The sequence below is a fragment of the Aricia agestis genome, chromosome 20 (assembly GCF_905147365.1).
Source record: "Aricia agestis chromosome 20, ilAriAges1.1, whole genome shotgun sequence".
Taxonomy (NCBI): domain Eukaryota; kingdom Metazoa; phylum Arthropoda; class Insecta; order Lepidoptera; family Lycaenidae; genus Aricia; species Aricia agestis.
In genome coordinates, this window is record NC_056425.1 from 3,057,102 (window position 1) to 3,076,903 (window position 19,802).

A 19,802-nucleotide genomic window follows, 5' to 3' on the forward strand; every position below is an offset into this window, starting at 1 on the left:
CGCGCCGCGCCCGCGCCATGCAGACTGATGTGTGCGATCTCCCTAAGGCTCGATTTATATGCGTGCGCCAGAGTGTGCGGTATGTTTGCGCTGGCCTGGTATGTTGGCCGACACGGGCGGCTGATGTAGAGTTTATCTACTGTATAATATTATTTATATTATGCTAGTAATCTAAATAAGGCAAAGTGTCCTACTCTCAGTCTTTAACTTCTAAGTGCGTGGTGATTAATAGTTAATTATTTGTTTCCTTTAAATTATAGAGAGCGGTGATTAAAGAATGTCATTTAAGTTAAATTAGGAGAAGTAATTTCCGTGGGTATTAGGAAAGTAATGGTTTAGCGTATCCTTTGGCTTAACTTGATATTTACTTATTATTAGAAATTATAATTTAAAAATAAATGTTATAAAATTTTAAATTTAGTATTGGTAGTATTTGGTTTTCGATTTTTTAATTTCTTTTAAATATGCAAACATACCTAATACCGTGCGACGAAGGAACCGAACATTCTTCTACGATTATTGCTAAGTACTCACATACGGTTTTGCTCGATCGAGCAATAACGTCGGGCTAAACCCGCGGCTCGGGCTTTCGACATTCAGCATTGCTCGATAGTTTTATTCTGAATCGATATATTTCATTCCATCGAGCCAGCTTGATGCGAGCTTCCGAGCTGTCAGTTTTGCGGTCCACACAGTAATTATTACTCGATTCGGAGTAAAACTATCGAGCAAAACCGTATGTTGAGTACTAAGCATATAAGTAACTTATCTCTCGTCCTGTAGTTTTAGAGCCTATGCTTTTGGATAACCCTTTATAATATTATATTAGTATACTATCAAAATATAGTGCTTTACTAATTGTTTCCTGTCGTTAAAACGTGTTAAAAAAAATTAACATTTGGTAGTATTTCACCGGTTAACAGCATAACCTTAAATCGTTTTCATGTGTAAATTGATACCGGAACAACGTCCTGTTGTTCTCGGCTAAGGACTCGTGTAGCCGGCTCCTAGCACGTAATAGCAGCATGCAGTAGTACATAAACGCAGATGTAATTTTCTTCAAAATTAATAATATTATACAGGGTTTAACAAAACTAAGTGAAAATACTTTAGGATGTATATCCCTTGTAGAGTTCAATGTGAAGGTAGCAGCACTGAAAAAGTTTTTTTATTGTATGAACAAGCGCCCTAGCGTCTTCAATTTGTCTATACAAACGGTGAACTCTATAAGGGGACACATACTCATCTAAAAGTATTATTTCTTTGGGAGAGTGTAGAGTATAGAATCCTAATATATAAGATATTATATTATTATGTTCTTAGTTGACTTCAAGTTAAAATTATTTTTAGGATTTAAACCTACGGTACGGTACCTTAGGTACACATTTCAATACATTTGCAATATTTAGGTGGCCTTGAGCGGAACTAGGCTGACGTTACATGACAGATCAAAAGGAACCAAATTTAAAACGTTACGATTCCTTAGTTTTTATTATTCGTAGATATGAACAATATAATATTTACTATTAATTGTATTGACTATGAATAAATATAGAAATTTCAAAATAATAAAGAGATAGATATAGAGAGATAGAAATATTTCAGGGTAGGTATTTTTTAATTAACCGACTTCTAAAAAGGAGGTTATTTTGATTTCAACCTCTTTAAACACACAGTATCCTTGTTTCTGATTCAGGAACTCTACTTGAGTAGGTAGAAGAGTGTAGAGTGTCTGTAATCGATCTATTCCCAGTCTAACAAACGGAAGAATTCATACACCTACACAGTATCATGTAACAACGATCGAGCATAATGCTCTATATTATTAAGAAGATATCATGAGTATTCAAGAACTAGGTATATTGACTTATTAACTACAAAAATTAACGAGTTTCTTTTGTTTCTAAAGTTTTTAAGCATTATTTTTAAGCATTATCTACAGTGTGTAACAAAAATAAGTGATAATACTTTAGGGTGTGTACGTGTTCCTTGTAGAGAGTTCACTGTGAAAGTAGCAGCTATGAAAGACGAAAATTTTTTTTCACTTTTGTACTCGTATGGGCATTGGCCCGAGCGTCACGAGTTACCCCATACAAAAGTGAAAAAAAACTTTGGTCTTTCAGCGCTGCTACTTTCACAGTGAACTCTCTACGAGGAACACGTACACACCCTAAAGTATTATCACTTATTTTTGTTACACCCTGTAGATTTCAATCATTACGTATAAGAATGGTTCAGGGATCAGAGTTTCATTAAGACAAGGTAAATAGATACAAGTCGCCCTTTCATATTCAACAATAATATTATAATAATATGGAAATGTAGATTATTTTTATAGAGATATAAAATTTTCTATTCCGCCATGTTATATTTCCGCCATTCGCAATTTCCGTACAGGCGCAATATTTCCGCCATCATAGGCCAAGAGTTGATGACAAAAGATTAGTTGATGACATAAGAGAAAGGTGAAAAAATGTCGTTTTACATATCCGGTAAGAGCATGGCGTCCAGTGTTTTATGTTGAGTGTTTTATGCTTAGTTTAATAATATATTGGCTTGCCTAGAAGCAATAAGTATTAAGCTTTTGTGCGCAGTTTCTCTAGTTCAGCCTTTCCCAAAGTAGGCTCCGCTGAGCCCTAGGCCTTGCGAGCGATACATGATTTTTTTTTATAAATGTCGTCACTCATCGGACATGAGCCACCATAGAGACAATCATTTAAACACAAAACTTCCTTTTCTCTTGGGCGTCCATCAAAATTGTCACTACTTTAAAGGTTCTGCCACCAAAAAGTCTGAGAACCGTTCCAGTTTGTTGTGGTTCTATGTGAGCAAAAGTAGAGTTTCTAGGTACTGAAACATGTCATGAACATCCGTGGTGTAGTGGTATAGAGCGTGGCTCTTAACTCGGAGGTCGTAGATTCGATTCCCGCGTTAGAAACATGTTATTTCCAAGTTTGGTTAGGGCAATGCAGGCTGATCACCTGACAAGTAAGATGATCCGTGCGTCGGATGGGCATGTAAAAAGTCGGTCCTGCGCCTGATCTCTTGCCAGTCGTGTCGGTCTTCCGTCCCACTGGGTTATGAGAGTAAAGGAATAGATACTCTTGTGTACTGCGCACACACTTGGGCACTATAAAATTACTCCTACGTAGCTTGCCTGGTTACAATGAAACCGGCCACCGTCACCGAAACCGGTGTGGGAGCTATTATTATTATTAGTATGGATTAGCTTTTTTCCAAATATAAGTTCCAAGAGTATCCAGAATCTATGCAAGTCATGATGACACATGATGTAGACGAGCATAATATAAAGCTAATGATGCGCGCTTTCTGTCGAAGGGGAGAAAGTCCGTTATTAAGAAGTACGATTATTGTGTAATACGATCGAATACTGTAGTCTGTAGTCAAATGCTTCCTTTGTTGCTAGATGAGAAAACTATGTTTAAACTTTCAGGGTGGGTTGCACCAGAGGCGTAGTTATAGTTAAGGTTAAGGTTATAGTCAAATATGGCGTCCATTATGAACTTTTACTAGGGATTTGACAGTTCATTTGACATTTTGTTATGGTTAAAGTTATAGTTCAGAAGTAATTTGGTGCAACCCACCCTAATAATTCCTCCTTGATGAAAGATATCCTTCCTTTTAAGCTATATAGTTTTTATCGCAGGCTTTGATCACGGCGACCGAAATTCCATAACGAAAATAAACGAAAGACGTATAGCCAAGTTGCTATTTAACTTTTTGTTTATAAAATCAGCCAAGTATTTGGCTTCCTCGACTACTGCTTTTCTTGAGCAGAATACTAGTCATATTTTGAACGAATTGGAATATGTTCCAAATATTTTTTTAAATTAGATAATAAGACAATGGAGGAAATCTCTTGCAGAAATAAATTACCTTTAAATAGTCAAAATCCTACCAATAACTTAATAGATTCAAATATAGTAAGTGAAAATAATTGTAATTTAATTAATCTAGTGCATCAGAATTTACAAGGTATGGTAGGTAAAGATATATATTGAATATATTGAAATTATATAAAGATATATATTGAATATATTAATATGTATATATTGAAATTGAGTTATTTTTGAAGGAATTTAACATAGATATTATGTGTATATCTGAAGTCTGAACATTGGTTCAGATCACATTGAACTCATTTTCAATTTCAATGATTGACAGCCACTTTTCTCTGAAACTATAAGAGCTATACTATTGAAACTTGGTAAGTCGATGTAATATATAAACTGCATTAAGATTTTGATACAAAAATGAAAAAATATTAAAAATTTTAGGGATCCCAACGGGTACAACTGAAACAAAAAAAATTTTTTTTACCTATACGTGTAGGCTATCTATGGATAGGTCTTCAAAAATCATATTGAGGTTTCTAATATCATTTTTTTCTAACCTGAATAGTTTGCGGGAGAGACTCTTCCAAAGTGGTAAAATGTGTGTCCCCCCCCCTCTAACTTCTAAAGAAAGCATGATAATTCTAAAAAAAATATATGATGTACATTACTATAAAAACTACCAACGAAAATTGGTTTGAACGAGATCTAACAAGTAGTTTTTTATACGTCATAAATAGTAAACCTTAGGGTCTACACATACGGACCGTATTTCAACTGCAATCCAACTGCAAATTGCAGTTCAAGTGCAGTTTGAATGCAGTTGACACGACTGCAATCGTGTCAATATTGCAGTCGTGTCAACTGCTTTCAAACTGCAATTTGCAGTTGGATTGCAGTTGAAATGCGGTCCGTCTGTGTAGACCCTTAATTTAACTTTCATTAAATCAACTGAAATATACAAATAAATCGAAAACCTTTTAATTTCATAGAAATAAACCTTATTGCTGCTGCCGAACCCTTCATGGGCGAGTCCAACTCGCACTTGGCCGGCGTTTTACATTAATTTGTTGTTTTAACTCGTTACGCTAGGGACGTGCCTAATTTTGTGTTTTTGTTATTGCAATCATAATCCAACGCGAAAATTCTTTATTTTCCTTTCAATTTTCATATTGTTAACTAACTTCATTTCTTCTGTAAACAAACCCGATCTCTGTCAATTTAACTGTTGATGGAGGAGACAGACCTGCAAGGATCATCTGACCTTAGGATTACACTCTTAAAGGGCCGTAGATGCAAATAACTGTCATTAAATGGCACAAACCAATATTTAAAATTCGACTACTGAAAAATGTTACTTGGATCATGGATGACATGGAATAGAGGGTAGAAGTGAAACAGCTGTCACTTAAATGATACCGGTCGCTGATTTGCTGCTGATTTTAGTTACAAAAACGGTACGGTTAAACCATTGTAAGGATGTGACGTGGCTCGTCCCGTGGTCTCGGCAAGGTTGGTACTGTTGGAGTACTGTCAAGTTTTAGCGGGTAGGGCGTCTACTACCATCTTTTCGGGCACGGAGAGTCCTACATATCCACAGTAGGATGCAGCACCTGATATGGGCGCGGTATGTGGAAAAGTATTTCTCGGTGTTAAAAAAAGAGTTGTTCCATCACAAAATCACGTCTTGTTTTATCTATTTATTAACCAGCTTCCAAAAAGGAGGAGGTTATAATATGTTCGTCTGTTCATATTTTTTTTATGTTCAACCATAACTTCGCCGCTTATGGACCGATTTTCATAATTCTTTTGTTTTTGTACAGGGTTTAATCCAAAGTTGGTACCATGTTCACAAAAGTGGTAATCTGATGATGGGATCCATAAAGAGTCGAGGGGATTCCTTGAAATTTGCACCAGCTAAGTTCTATGTCAAGTATCTAGCCAGTTCTAGGCTGGTTCCGATTTCAAACGAATGAAAATTGAGTACAGAATAAGTTGAGGTTTAGTCGAATTTTGAAAAAGGCACTAATAAAGAATAAGAATTATTTCATACTTTTTAGAGCATTTTAAGAATATTGTTTTTACCTCAAAGGTTAATTTTTTTGTTAAAAAATAATTCATCTTCATCATTTCGTTGCTGTGCTTAGTGTAAACCTTCGATTTTGCAATCATCGTGGAATGTAATGATATTTGCTTTGATGGTTAACGCCTATCCATAAAAGCGTCGGCATTCAAACATCGCCTACTACAATTAGGACTAACTAGGTATGATACCTAGACACCTAACATATCGATGTTAGTAAATATTAAAAGCCTAGCCGGTTTATTTAATTCCAATCCGCAGCAGGCGTAGCATGGTCACCATAGAAATGGTTTCATTCTACGGAAGAATAGACAAAATGACAGTTAGACAAGACAAAGTGACAGTTAGACAATGGAAATCCGCCATTTTGTCGATAAAATCTGTCAGTATGTCGATTCTTTCCCATGTCTACTGTTGTTATGCTATTTTTTAGAAAGGAACCGTTTCTATGGTGACCATGCTACGCCTGCTCGAATACTCTTTATTACAATTCCAGCGCATTACTGTGCCCGTTTACATTATTCCAATAATAATATCTAGCACTGAATTGGATACTGGATTGGAATTGTGTTAACCGGCCATAACACAAATACTTAAAGAATCAGGATATTTGACGAAAAAATTACTTACAACAAAATGTATGTAAAAATGTACCATCGAAGAAATTAGATTCATAGGTTTTTTTTTTTTGTTTTTTTTTATGAAATAAGGGGGGCAAACGAGCAAACGGGTCACCTGATGGAAAGCAACTTCCGTCGCCCATGGACACTCGCAGCATCAAAAGAGCTGCAGGTGCGTTGCCGGCCTTCTAAGGGGTAATAGGGGAGGGTAGAGAAGGGAATAGGGGAGGGTACGGAAGGAAATAGGGGAGGGTAGGGAAAGGAAAAGGGTAGGGGATTGGGCCTCCGGTAAACTCACTTACTCGGCGAAACACAGCGCAAGCGCTGTTTCACGCCGGTTTTCTGTGAGGACGTGGTATCTCTCCGGTCGAGCCGGCCCATTCGTGCCGAAGCATGGCTCTCCCACGTAAAAAAGGTAGGTGGTTGATGGACCTACGTTATTTGGTTTGAAGTAACACAACCAAAATTTTACGTAGTTCCATGACTAGCTGCCTGTGAAGTGTGAAATGTGAATCAACTTCACTGATTGTACAAGCCTAACATGACCCTAAACATAGAGACGAAAAATTCTATCGATATCGATTTCATTATTAAGTATTATCGATTATCGTTAGATCAGTATCGCAGTACACGACCTAGTAATTATACACTGCCCACGTGATAACAAGCCGGTACACGATGCCGACTGATGTTACTCATCTATTACAAACTAGCTTTTAACTATGGCTCTAAGGCCCAATTTAATCAAGGTCTGTTAGTGTTAACAGAATGTTAAAATCCTTAATTCATATGAATTGAAAAATGAAAGAGTTTTTATTAAATGTTAATTCGAGCTAAAACTTTAACAGTCGCTGATGAAATTGGGTTTATTGCAGGTGCAGTTTGGCCGCTACACCGCGAGATCACTATTCACTAGCAATAATTATTGTATGTAACGATTTATTTAAATAGCGGCGCGGTCGCCCTGTCATTTAATAGGTTGGGGAAAAAGTCTTCTCGCATTATAGTATGTATGAACTTGTCATAAAATCTCTTGGGCTATACCAATTACCATTGTATCTGGCTGATTTTGGTATCATTAAAAAGTTTTAATTTTACAGAAGACTATTCCAAATTCAAATTATGTAAATGTGAGATTTTTATTTGTTTTTCTTATTGTCAAAATGAGTGATTCGAATGAAGAAACTCGATACAGTAAAATCGGTCCAGCGCTTTGGGCATGAAGAGATAACAGACAGACGTACAGACAGACAGACACACATTCACATTTATAATATTATAATTTTTATAATTTTTAAGTATAAGTAAGGTATGGATGTCAATTGATACTAATCATATGTAATCACTAATCAGTTTAGTCTTCAATTGACATAATATTGATGCGATGAGGTAACATCTTATCTAATGCATTAGCATAACATACCTATCGGATGATATCATATCGTCATAGATAAAATTCTAGATCAGCTATTCTCAAAGGATGCTCTGCGAGCCCTGGGGCTCGGCCTATTAGAAGCTCTGCGAGCCATACATAAATTGCTTTTTAGAAATGTCATCAGGCACCATAGAATTATAACCTTTCAGGCACTAGTATAGAGACAATTCATTCAAAGACAAAATGTTTTTTTTTTGGGGATCCGTAAAAATGTCACTCAAAAGTTTTTCGCTACCAATAAAGTTTGAGGACCGCTGGTTTAAATAATTGTTGATATAAAAAGTAATAAGAAACGAAACATTCTTCTGTTATTTCGGTACTTTGTCTAGAGTTGACATAATAATATACATGTATAACTCATATAACACCCAGATCGATAAAAACTTTTTACATCCCTAAATTATTATAAAGACAGTATTAAATATTTGAAAGTAATCGATAACGCAATAAAATTTAAAATATTATATTGTGTGTGAACAAGTAGGTTATAAAAATCAAAATCTTCTTTGCAATATTAAATCGATTACCGCACACAATGTCATACAAAAAACATACTGACTGGCATACAAATTATAAGTTTATAAGGCCCCGATCACACCTAGCCGGTTAAACGAGATTTTGAGCCAGTCGATACAGGTGAACACGGATTCTCCAAAATCAGTTTCGATTATTTTAAGAACACATTATAATTTTGAACAGTTCCTTCGCCTATTTCTTTCATATTATATTCATATTTTGTGGACCATAAAAATTAGTGATTCCTTGTCATACTTAGTTAAGATATTTATTTTAATAATTATTATGCTCTAATGCTAAGTACTCACATACGGTGTTGCTCGATTCAGCAATCACGTAGAGTAATAATCGGCCAAGTGCGAGTCGGACTCGCGCACGTAGGGTTCCGTACCGTTATCGAGCAAAAATAAGCCACAAATTGTGTTTTTTGTATGGGAGCCTCCCTCAATTTTTTATTTTATTTTAGTATTAGGTATTATTAATTATTAAAGTACACATACAATGAAGGATTTTATGAAAATTTCAAGTGTCTACTTGTTACAATTATTAAAATCGAGCAAAAAAGGTCAAAAAAATCACGTTTGTTGTATGGGAGAACCCCTTTTTAAAAATATTAATTTTATTTTGTTTTTAGTATTAGTTGTTATAGCGGCAACAGCAGTACACAATCTGTAAAAATTTTAGAAGTCTAGCTATAGCGGTTTTTGAGATACAGCCTGGAGAAAGACAGACAACGAAGTCTTAGTAATAGGGTCCCGTTTTTACCCTTTGGGTACGGAACCCTTAAAACCACGGCTCAGTCTTTCTTTATTATTCTTTATAATTGACCCGAAAATTAATGCTCTATTTATTATTTAATTGAGAATACTCTGAGGGAGGTACAATTGAGCATGTTCGGTGTTCGAAGTCGTTGCCATTTAGTCATTCTGTGTACAGAAATACTAAATGGCAACGACTTCGTGGGAGAGCCATGCTTCGGCACGAATGGGCCGGCTCGACCGGATAAGTACCACGTTCTCACAGAAAACCGGCGTGAAACAGCGCTTGCGCTGTGTTTCGCCGAGTGAGTGAGTTTACCGGAGGCCCAATCCCCTACCCTATTCCCTTTCCTACCCTCCCCTATTCCCTTCCCTACCATCCCCTATTACCCTATTCCCTCTTAAAAGGCCGGCAACGCATATGCAGCTCTTCTGATGCTGTGAGTGTCCATGGGCGACGGAAGTTGCTTTCCATTAGGTGACCCGATTGCTCGTTTGCCCCCTTATTTCATAAAAAAAAAAAAAGAAATTCTTGATCACCCCTCTCACTCTGGTTCTAGAAGTTTCCAGAACCGCGAAGTGCAATCGAAGTCTACAGAGGATTTCTTATAAAGAATGCTGGGAGCAAAAAGCGAGCGTGCCGTTAAGTTCTGAAAGCGTAAAATATTTGATGCATGAGCCGCATGCGATGTTTTATAGCTGTTTCCAATGCCGCTCTTAATGAGTTTCGTAATTATTTAATGACATGCAAACATAACAGCTGATGTAACAGTAAATTTCGCCAGACGTAAACTTTACGGACTTAGATGGAATTATATGACGTCCGCAACTTTGCTGCGCCATAGTTCTTTTATCGCGCGGGAACCGTACATTTACGGGAATAAAAAGTATCCTATGTCCCTTTCTGGGACTCGAAGTATCTCCATACCAAACAGTGGAATCGGTTAAGCGGTTTGGGCGTAAAGAGGTAAAAGACAGACAGAAACACTTTCGCATTTATAAAATTAGTATGGATAGAATGTCTAAGAAGTGAGTTTGATAAGGAAAGTGTATTATATTATAATATAAATAATTAACAAAATAACTACTAGCACAGTGTATGCAGACTGTGTAGTACATTGTTTTTTCCTTGTTTGTCAAGACGCTATTGTAACGAATGAAACAAAAATCAAACACTTTTCTCTCGCTCTACTTTTAACTCCCTCTTACTTATACTTTAGGCCGGCAACGCACCTGCAGCTCTTCTGATGCTGCGAGTGTCCATGGGCGACGGAAGTTGCTTTGCATCAGGTGAGCCGTTTGCTCGCTTGCCCCCTTATTTCATAAAAAAAATACTTATGTAGATTTGAAATCACTACAAAACATCGAATTTCTTCATTATTATAAGTCGCCTTAAAGGCAGCTAGATTCTAGACGTTTTAGCTACTAGAACACCAGCTATATTTGAATAAATCAAAGCTAATTATTATTGTGAATAGTAAATTCCCTCAACGCCCCTGCGCACAATATAATGAAGACGTGTTCGTACTAGTAACACAATCTGGCGGGAATAAAATATACGCTGAACACAATTAAAACGACTGCTACTGCATTTTAATGATAAGAATAATTTGCTACGTTGAAGCAAATTAAATTTAAAAAATGTGTTAGGGTTTACACCGAAACGTGGCGCGATTTGGCGAAACGTAATTTCAAATCTTATATCGCTATCATGCATCCTCGCGTCGTTTTTCGTTACATCCGCTTATCTAAGCAACACAATGAAAGAAATAAGAACAACAATAACAAATATTTAATTGGTCTTTGACATCAACTATCTTTAAATTCAAGGTCACAGTTTTATACAACAAGTTATTTATATTACACAGAGGTTTCTGGAACTCTTAAAATGCAAAATTAATACTAACAAGATTCATTTAACATAAATTAATGATGAAACACTCTTCTAACGATAATAATGACGAAATCTTATCTGTAATACTTTGGCCTCATCTTTTTATTTATACTGATAAGTAGCTCAATTGTAAACTTGAGATACACTATCACTGTACACATTGTAAACAAATATATTCTTGTCCTCGTTACATAACTAATGATTCTTTTGGTGTTACTTTGGTATTTCGTATTACGCAATCACATTCTAAATATTCCGAACTTACTGTCTCTGAATGGGGCATTCAGTGCTGCAGAAAGACTGAGTCCTATTACTTTTCTTGTATCTTTGGGAGCCACTATACCATCGTCCCAAAGTCGAGCCGTGCTATAGTAAGGGCTACCTTCCTTCTCAAACTTTGCTTCTAACGGTGCTCTGATTTTCTTGTCGTCTTCTGCTGTCCAAGGCTTGCCTTCACGCTTGGCTTTCTCCTCGGCGATTATTGACAGTACTGTGCCTGCCTGAGGACCTCCCATCACAGAAATCCTGGCGTTTGGCCACATGTAAAGGAAACTGGGGGAGTATGCTCTGCCACACATGCCATAGTTACCAGCACCGAAACTACCGCCAACGATAACGGTAATCTTAGGACCCTTAAAGCAGCTAACGGCCGTCACCATTTTAGCACCGTTTTTGGCGATTCCGCCGGCTTCAGCGTCCCTGCCAGTCATGAATCCGGTGATGTTTTGAAGGAACAGCAACGGAATCTTTCGAGCTGCACACAGCTGAATAAAATGAGATCCTTTTAAAGCAGCCTCTGATACTAGAACACCGTTGTTACCGATCACACCCACTGGATGGCCGTACATAGACGCAAAACCACAAACTAAGGTGTCACCGTAAAGTTGCTTGAACTCATGGAACCTGCTTCCGTCGACGATCCTCGCTATCACCTCACGGATGTCATACGGCGTCCTGATGTTGGCACTGACTATTCCGTGCAGGTCATTTATATCGTGCTTTGGTTCATCCACTGTCGCGGAGTAGACTTTCGCGCTTTTCTCCGTATTCCAATTCAAATTGGCCACCACGTTCCTAGCTAAATGCAGTGCATGCTCGTCGTCCTGAGCATAGTGATCCGTCACTCCTGATTGGCGACAATGAAGATCGGCTCCACCTAGGTCCTCCGCAGACACTACTTCGCCAGTCGCTGCCTTTACTAATGGTGGACCGGCCAAAAAGATTGTGCCTTGATTCTTAATAATTATACTTTCATCGGACATGCTCGGTATGTACGCACCGCCCGCGGTACACGAGCCCATCACCACTGAGATCTGGGGTATTCCTTCCGCTGACATATTCGCTTGGTTGTAGAAGATGCGTCCGAAGTGTTCTCGATCAGGAAACACGTCCGCTTGGTCCGGTAAATGCGCACCTCCGGAGTCGACGAGATAAATGCAGGGTAGTCGACATTCTTGAGCGATCGCTTGTGCCCGGAGATGCTTTTTAACGGTGATTGGGAAGTAAGTCCCGCCTTTGACGGTCGAGTCGTTGGCGACGATCATGCAGTCGCGGCCCTGGACTCGGCCGATGGCGGTGACGATGCCGGCGCTGGGCACCTGCCCCCCATACATGTCTGAAGCGGCGAGGGTGCTCAGCTCCAGGACATCGCTGCCTGGGTCCACCAGCCTGTCGATCCGGTCCCGGACCAGCAGTTTCCCTCGCGCCGTGTGCCGCCGCACCGCCTCGTCCGGCCCACCTTTAATCACGCCTCTCGTCTTCTGCCGCAGCTCTTCAACGAGCTCGTCCATCCGCGCCTTATTCTCGACGAAGTAGGGGTCGTTTTTGTTCGGCTCCGTCCCTACGACCGCGGCGTGACTCAGCTGGCGGCTCTGAGCGCCGAGGACGCGTACCACGCTGGATAGTTTGAGCATTTTCGCGGTGTAAACGACACACGACCGGGCGGCGGGGCGGGCGTCCGCTACTGACGACCGGTCCCGTTATCGCGATGATTAAATCGCACAAAAACAAATTCATGCCGCGGGTCGGAGCTCGCGATAAAAATCGGCATAATGTAATGATAATATCGTGAGTGCGTCATTTTATTGTTAACTTCGCTCTGTACCTACATAGCATGTTTCGCAGCGCTAAGCCTGCAGTTTAAACCCATTCATTCAGACTAGACTACTTAATCACCATTATTTATTATCTGTAGACCATGTTCTCGGGGAGATTACGAGTTACGACAATTCAAAGCAATCACTTTGCTACATGATTTAAAGACTTAAGTGGACTAGCGGCCAGTTAGCAAAATCAACTTAAATTCAATTCAAATTAAATACTTAAAGCTTCAACATCAATTAAACTAATATGTACCCTATAGGCATAGGTAAATTTGCGAAATACTTCTTATTTTTAATATCGAGTAGTGTCGAAATATTATTTAATGAAAATAGCTTTGCTTTCAGAACCACAAATTGCTACAATGATTGTACAACGGTCGTAAACAACCAAGCACTTACGTCGTGTTATTTTATTGAATTTGTCATGCAAACTCGCCAGTCTTGTAACAATTGTAACATTTAAATCTTTATCGATACGTTTTTCTTTAATTGGATTCATTATATTCTAATTCGGTGTTGACAGCAATTCGATTCAAATGTTCTAATATTGATATTTTGAGTACGAGTACTAGCATCACTATAGACAATTTCTGTCTACGAAATCTAAGAAACACGTAGATGAAGATCACATTTCTTCTTCTCTTCAACTTGAGTAACTACAAAAGAATGAACATATTGGTTATTCTAAAGGTTTTCTTCAACCTTATCCTTGTTTGTGAATTGTATTTGACCAGTAAATATCTGTAGGATCTAAAGATACATTATACAGTGATATCATTTTTTTTCTCCCGATTGCTCTCAAGTAGGTAGAGGAGAAATACGACTCAGTCAGTAGTTTGCCTTATTTGTCTTTAAGATTTTGAGGCAAACCAATCAAGTCATACAATTTAAACCTATGGATATTAGTTATTACATATCTGCTAGGCGCAGCACCAAACTAATCTAAATTAATTTTGAATTAAGTGGTAGAACTGAGGTTACATATAACATAATCCACGCGAGAATCTTCTAAGCTGTTGTCCTGCCTCTACACGACGACAGAGATTAGTCTGCGCACTCTAATTCTTTTATAATGGCTGCGCACTCCGGGTTGAATGACTCTATCTTTCACTTTCGTCGACCTGCGGCGAGGCAGCGCGACAGGTGACAGTATTATGTCATTCGAATCACAAATTAATGACCCGTCGATGACTACAATGGGTTTATGAATGGGTCTTATCAATCGTGAGGTAGATTTAGCTTTTTGTTCATTGATTAATTTAGACTTACTTATAGTGGAATCTACTTACAAAATACCTGTACTTAATGTTTTCGTTGCTTAATGCCATTTATGAGGTTTATTGATAAGAGAAGATAGTTACTTTTGAACTAAAATAAACACCCGGCTATAATTCTCAGAAATTGGTTTAAGTATATAATTATGTACTAGCTTTACTTTTACAACCTTAAACTACATTTACTGCTAACCTTTTATTACACTAACCTAATCTACACTTGTTATTATTTATTACTTAAGTAAAGCAAATGTTAAAGAAATAATAATTATTTACTCGTCGAACGCCTGGAGCATAAAAATCATACTTGGCTTTATTATAGGCACTATAATATAGCCAAATAGCAAAATATGCCAAAATCCATTAGGGGCTGGAAACCCCTTTCTATCGCCACCCATCCTACCCCATCATAAACAAACACTAACTACACAGGCAGAAGTATCTCAAGCTATTCAGAGCGCGTTTCGTTTCAGTCTAAATACGAGTAGCTAATCGCTGTTGCCACGTCGTTTCGTCATCTCGTTATGTTTTACGGTTTATATTAACAATAACGTGATTTCGCATTGCTAAACCTGTGGAGTGTGGTCTACAGCCTGAGGAAATAGGCATTAACTAGAAACTTACTTAAGTCTCAACTCTCAAGTCTGTCCCTTCATTAATATCGTTAGTCCATATTGCTGTATTTGTTTGGCACGTTAGAAAAGCCATTTTTTCGATAGTGACAGTATTTATCAATGAGAAATAATATAAAAGGAATACGCAAAATATTTACATATTTGAAATCTTTAAAGATAGCTCAAATGCCAACCCGCATTACGCATACGTGGGAGAGCCATGCTTCGACACGAATGGGCCGGCTCGACCGGAGAAATACGGATTTCTGTGAGAACGTGTTCTCACAGAAATCCGGCGTGAAACAGCGCTTGCGCTGTGTTTCGCCGAGTGAGTGAGTTTACCGGAGGCCCAATCCCCTACCTTATCCCCTACCCTTCCCTATTCCCTTTCCTTCCCTCCCCATACCTACCCTCCCCTATTACCCTATTCCCTCTTAAAAGGCCGGCAACGCACCTGCAGCTCTTCTAATGCTGCGAGTGTCCATGGGCGACGGAAGTTGCTTTCCATCAGGTGACCCATTTGCTCGTTTGCCCACTTATTTCATTAAAAAAAACCCTTACATTATGATAATGATGGTAATGATAATGATGACCAACTAAACACTACAGATACTAGATAGTTTGTAGAAGGGAGATGGTGGTCATGGTGGTATCTACTATCTACCATCAGATAGGGAATATGAACCTACAGACCGCTACTTAACCTTACCTTTCTAGCCAATAAATCAAACATTTGCGCTTATCAGGTATCAAATCTTTCAAGGAACATTAGATTTTCTATCTTTACTGGATTTTATCTTAGAGGCTAAGCTCTGAAAGTACATGGGGTTTTCCTTTTAATATCTTATAATAATTGCTAAAACATAAGGAACACAAATAAAACACAATATTACTTGCACTTTTTCCACTATATTCATTAATTACTACAAATTTAACTTAAACACGACCGGTTTCGATATAAATCATCATCAGGTGTACTTAACGTCGGTAGTTTTGAATAATTAAATATAATCAAAACAAATATTAGGGTTGTCAGCATCATGGTATTTTTTACAATTTGGTAGAATTTTTCTTCCAAATACGACTATTTTCTACTGATATTAAAATTAATATTTAGTTGGATTTACCCATTTTAGGGTTGTATCTACCAATTTAGTTAAAATTAAAAAAATATAATTAAGCATAAGTCTAATACGATGTCCAAGTACAAAACTAATAAAATAGTACTTGCCTGAATAAAAATAAAGACTACCATGTTTTAAAACTATCTTAATATCCATCATACACGTTTTTAAAATGAGGAATATTTATTGATTTGTATTTCTTTCTATTACAGGATCGAGATGAACAGACCAAATTAGAAATGAAACATCGACAGGAAGAAGATGACTTGTACAGAAAATTCTCCAAACACAGAGAAGAAGAGAACAGAAGGATACGAGATGAAATACAGGTGTGTTTTTTTAACCGCCACCCAAAAAGGAGGAGGTTATATGTTCGGCTGTAGTTAATTGTACAATAGTAAATAATAATTATTATGTACTTAACCCATCAATCCCCAAGCGGCAGCCGGCTGCAGCATAACAATTGAAAATCTATTGTCTGCGATACCCACAATAGAGGTGCTACTAACACTCGTAATTAAACCCAAAATAGGAATGTAAAACGTTTATTATCTTGCAGTAAGATATACGTAGATATTATATACATATTATTGCAATGTTTTTACGCTAGAATGCAGCACCAGCAGACAGTAAACAAAAAGTTATGTTCGACGTTTGACAATGTTTCCATGAATCTATACTAATATTATTAAAAGCGGAAGAGTTTGTTTGTTTGTTTGTTTGAACGCAATCTCAGGAACTACTGGTCCGATTTGAGAAATTCTTTCAGTTTTATAAGATAAGACTAATAAGAGCGGAGAAATAGAGGAAAATTTGGAAAAAACGGGGAAAATTATTGGAAAGGGCTTAATCTCACGAACTACTAAAGCAATTTTTATGTTATTTGGCATATATAAGAAGTAGACCACGTGAAGGATCATAGACTATTTTTTGTGGACTAATTTGTCTGTGAAATATCTAATATACGCTGGCGAAGCCGCGCGGAAAGTCTAGTGTTCTTATATGCCGGATTTGGGCTAGATTATAAGCTATAGTGACGCTAGTAGCGCCCCCTGCTCGCACCTTTGCGTAATATTTCCTATTACTTTGGAAATTAATATCTAATTATTAAAATAATACAATTTCAGGACGAATGGGAAAGAGAGTTAGAAAGGTTAACTAGCAGGTTCCAGCAGGAGATACAGGTTAAGAAGAGAAGGCCAGAAGCAGAGATTGGGGCACTCACTCTCCGTCATCAACAGGAGAGAGCGGACTTGGAGAAGAACATGACCCTCAGGAGAGATAAAAAGAAGGAGAGTTTGACGAGGAAGATGTTGGAACATGAAAGGTATAACCACCTTGGATGTTTGTACTTATACATAATATGAGAGCGAAGGTTTGTAAGTGTGTATGCTTGTTATTTTTTATGCAAAAAAATAACGAGTTAAATGTATCTATTTTAGAACGATAGTAGTTTATGGTCTGGTTTAACATATAGGCTACGATTTGCCTGAAAAAGTGGGTATATAGTATTCATGTGGAATACTTAAAATTGGATAAGACAGTAAAACGAGGAGTTGAAGTAAATTGTAGAGTCTGTCTACATAATATTACAAGTGCTGTATCATTTGTCCCGCATCGTCATACGCGGTATAAAACATGTGTGAATGCGACAAAGCAGCAACAATAATTGGGCTTCAAATTACTTTAAAGCTGTGAAATTTAAATTTTAAAACCCTTTGTCATTTCAGGGCAGCCACAGCGGCGTTAGTGGAGAAACAGAGTCACGAGATGATGGAGCTGATCCAGGAGAGGAGGTCGGAGTACATGGCAGCCTCCTCGCTGTACCTGGACGGGGAGGAGGCGCCGCCCTACCCCGCCAGAGCGCCGCCCCCGCAGCCGCCGCTGGTCTCCAAGTTCCACATATACACGGACCCGGCCGAGTTCACGGATGTGGATAAAATCGCAATTTCTGTAAGTAGGGAAAGCAAAACTAGATATAAGTAGTGACAAATCGATGTTTCTCTTTAATGTTATGTAAGTTAGTCTATTCGTATTTCGTACATAGACTACAAGTAGACACTTTATTTTCTCACTATCGTCATTAAAAAGATCAACTAGTGAGGTGACACTTGATCTTCATAATAATATGTACCTACTCGTATTTCAGATTAATATACCTAATATTAAAGTCACTGTCCAAGCCACCCTTCGTTCTGAAATCAACAACCAATAACCTCTAAATTATCAAAATTCTCACTAAGATTCTTGTACTTCCAGGTAGCTCAAGAAGACCAAAAAACCTTCACAGACCTAGTCCGGCAGCTAGTAGGGCGTTGTGCGAGCGACGTGGAGAAAGCCAGGACGATATTCCGATGGATAACCGTCAAGAACCTCAACAACATACAGTTTGATGACAACTTGCGAGGGGATTCACCGCTAGGTCTGTTGAGAGGCATCAAACACGGAACGGAGAGTTACCATGTGCTGTTCAAGAGGTTGTGCAGGTGAGAAAATTATGGTAATAACAATAAACAAAATTAATGGAATGCCTATTAAAGCTACTTGTCTTTTGCATGCGCACAAAAATATTGGGGCTTACAGAGGATTGCATGAAAACGAGATACCAATATTTTCTTGTGCAAATGAAAGACACAAGCAGTGCAGCATCAGCTTACCGTTATTTTTGATGGACTTATCAATTTCTTGCTGTCCTCTGAGAAGATTACTTACTACCCAAAGGTTTTTTAAACCAAAGATTTTTGTGGACCGTATATTAAAATACGCTACGCCAGGCAGTAGAATCCAAAGTAACAGTACACTTTTCCGTCCTCGAATACTATCATCATACATTGCTAGCGGCAGTAGGGTCCAAACACAGATCCTTTACCCGTTTGCAACAATCATCATCAATTCCAGCTACGCCGGTCTTCACTGCGTGGTGATCAAAGGCTACAGCAAGTCTGCGGGCTACCAGCCGGGTGTCAGATTTGAAGACAACCGGTTCCGGAACTCGTGGAACGCGGTGTACGTGGCCGGGGCCTGGCGCTTCGTGCAGTGCAACTGGGGCGCCCGCCATCTTGTCAACGCCAAGGACGCGCCCAAACCCGGGAACAGGGGGAAGAGTGATAGCTTGAGGTAAGCGATAAAGTTATTCATTTCAAATTCAAATTCTCAACTTAAAGTTCCGCAAAATGTAGTTATACAAAAAGTATAAAATGAATGTCTTGCCTTCTCCTGCAGATAGAACGGGAAAGTCAAGCCTTACAATGTGATCACGTCCTTTTAGTTGTGACTCTTGAAAGCCATTTACACAAAAAGTAATCAGGTAGCTTCAATAATATTATAGATGCCTGGGCCTCTATCATGAGCTCTTAAATCCATTCTTTTTACGTCCTTATCTGACTGTATAAGGACGTAAAGTGAATGGATTTAAGAGCTCATAATAGGGCCCCTGTATACTTAGTAAGATTGCATTCAATTTAGTTTTATCAGCAGAGCTACGAGACATTGCGCTTGCGAATGCTATTAGACTACGTACCCTAAGTA

The 19,802-nt window shown here is 38.2% G+C and overlaps 2 protein-coding genes across 2 annotated transcripts in view; one reads left to right on the forward strand and one right to left on the reverse strand.

The window, feature by feature from the left end:
- LOC121737211 (hillarin) overlaps positions 1-19,802 on the forward strand; it is a 68,314-nt gene that overhangs the window by 44,369 nt on the left and 4,143 nt on the right. Inside the window, exons 5-9 of the mRNA XM_042128817.1 lie at positions 16,487-16,603; positions 17,402-17,601; positions 18,005-18,227; positions 18,534-18,760; positions 19,173-19,391. Of these exons, the coding sequence (XP_041984751.1) occupies positions 16,487-16,603; positions 17,402-17,601; positions 18,005-18,227; positions 18,534-18,760; positions 19,173-19,391 (986 nt within the window). The remainder of the gene's footprint in view (positions 1-16,486; positions 16,604-17,401; positions 17,602-18,004; positions 18,228-18,533; positions 18,761-19,172; positions 19,392-19,802) is intronic.
- On the reverse strand, positions 11,041-13,182 carry LOC121737215 (probable methylcrotonoyl-CoA carboxylase beta chain, mitochondrial). Its single transcript, XM_042128822.1, has one exon. The coding sequence runs from the start codon at positions 13,071-13,073 to the stop codon at positions 11,400-11,402; it is 1,674 nt and encodes a 557-aa protein (XP_041984756.1). The 5' UTR covers positions 13,074-13,182; the 3' UTR covers positions 11,041-11,399.

Excerpts from the sequence above, each read along its gene's own strand:
- LOC121737215 (XM_042128822.1), bottom strand. The coding sequence starts at position 13,073 with ATGCTCAAACTATCCAGCGTGGTACGCGTCCTCGGCGCTCAGAGCCGC.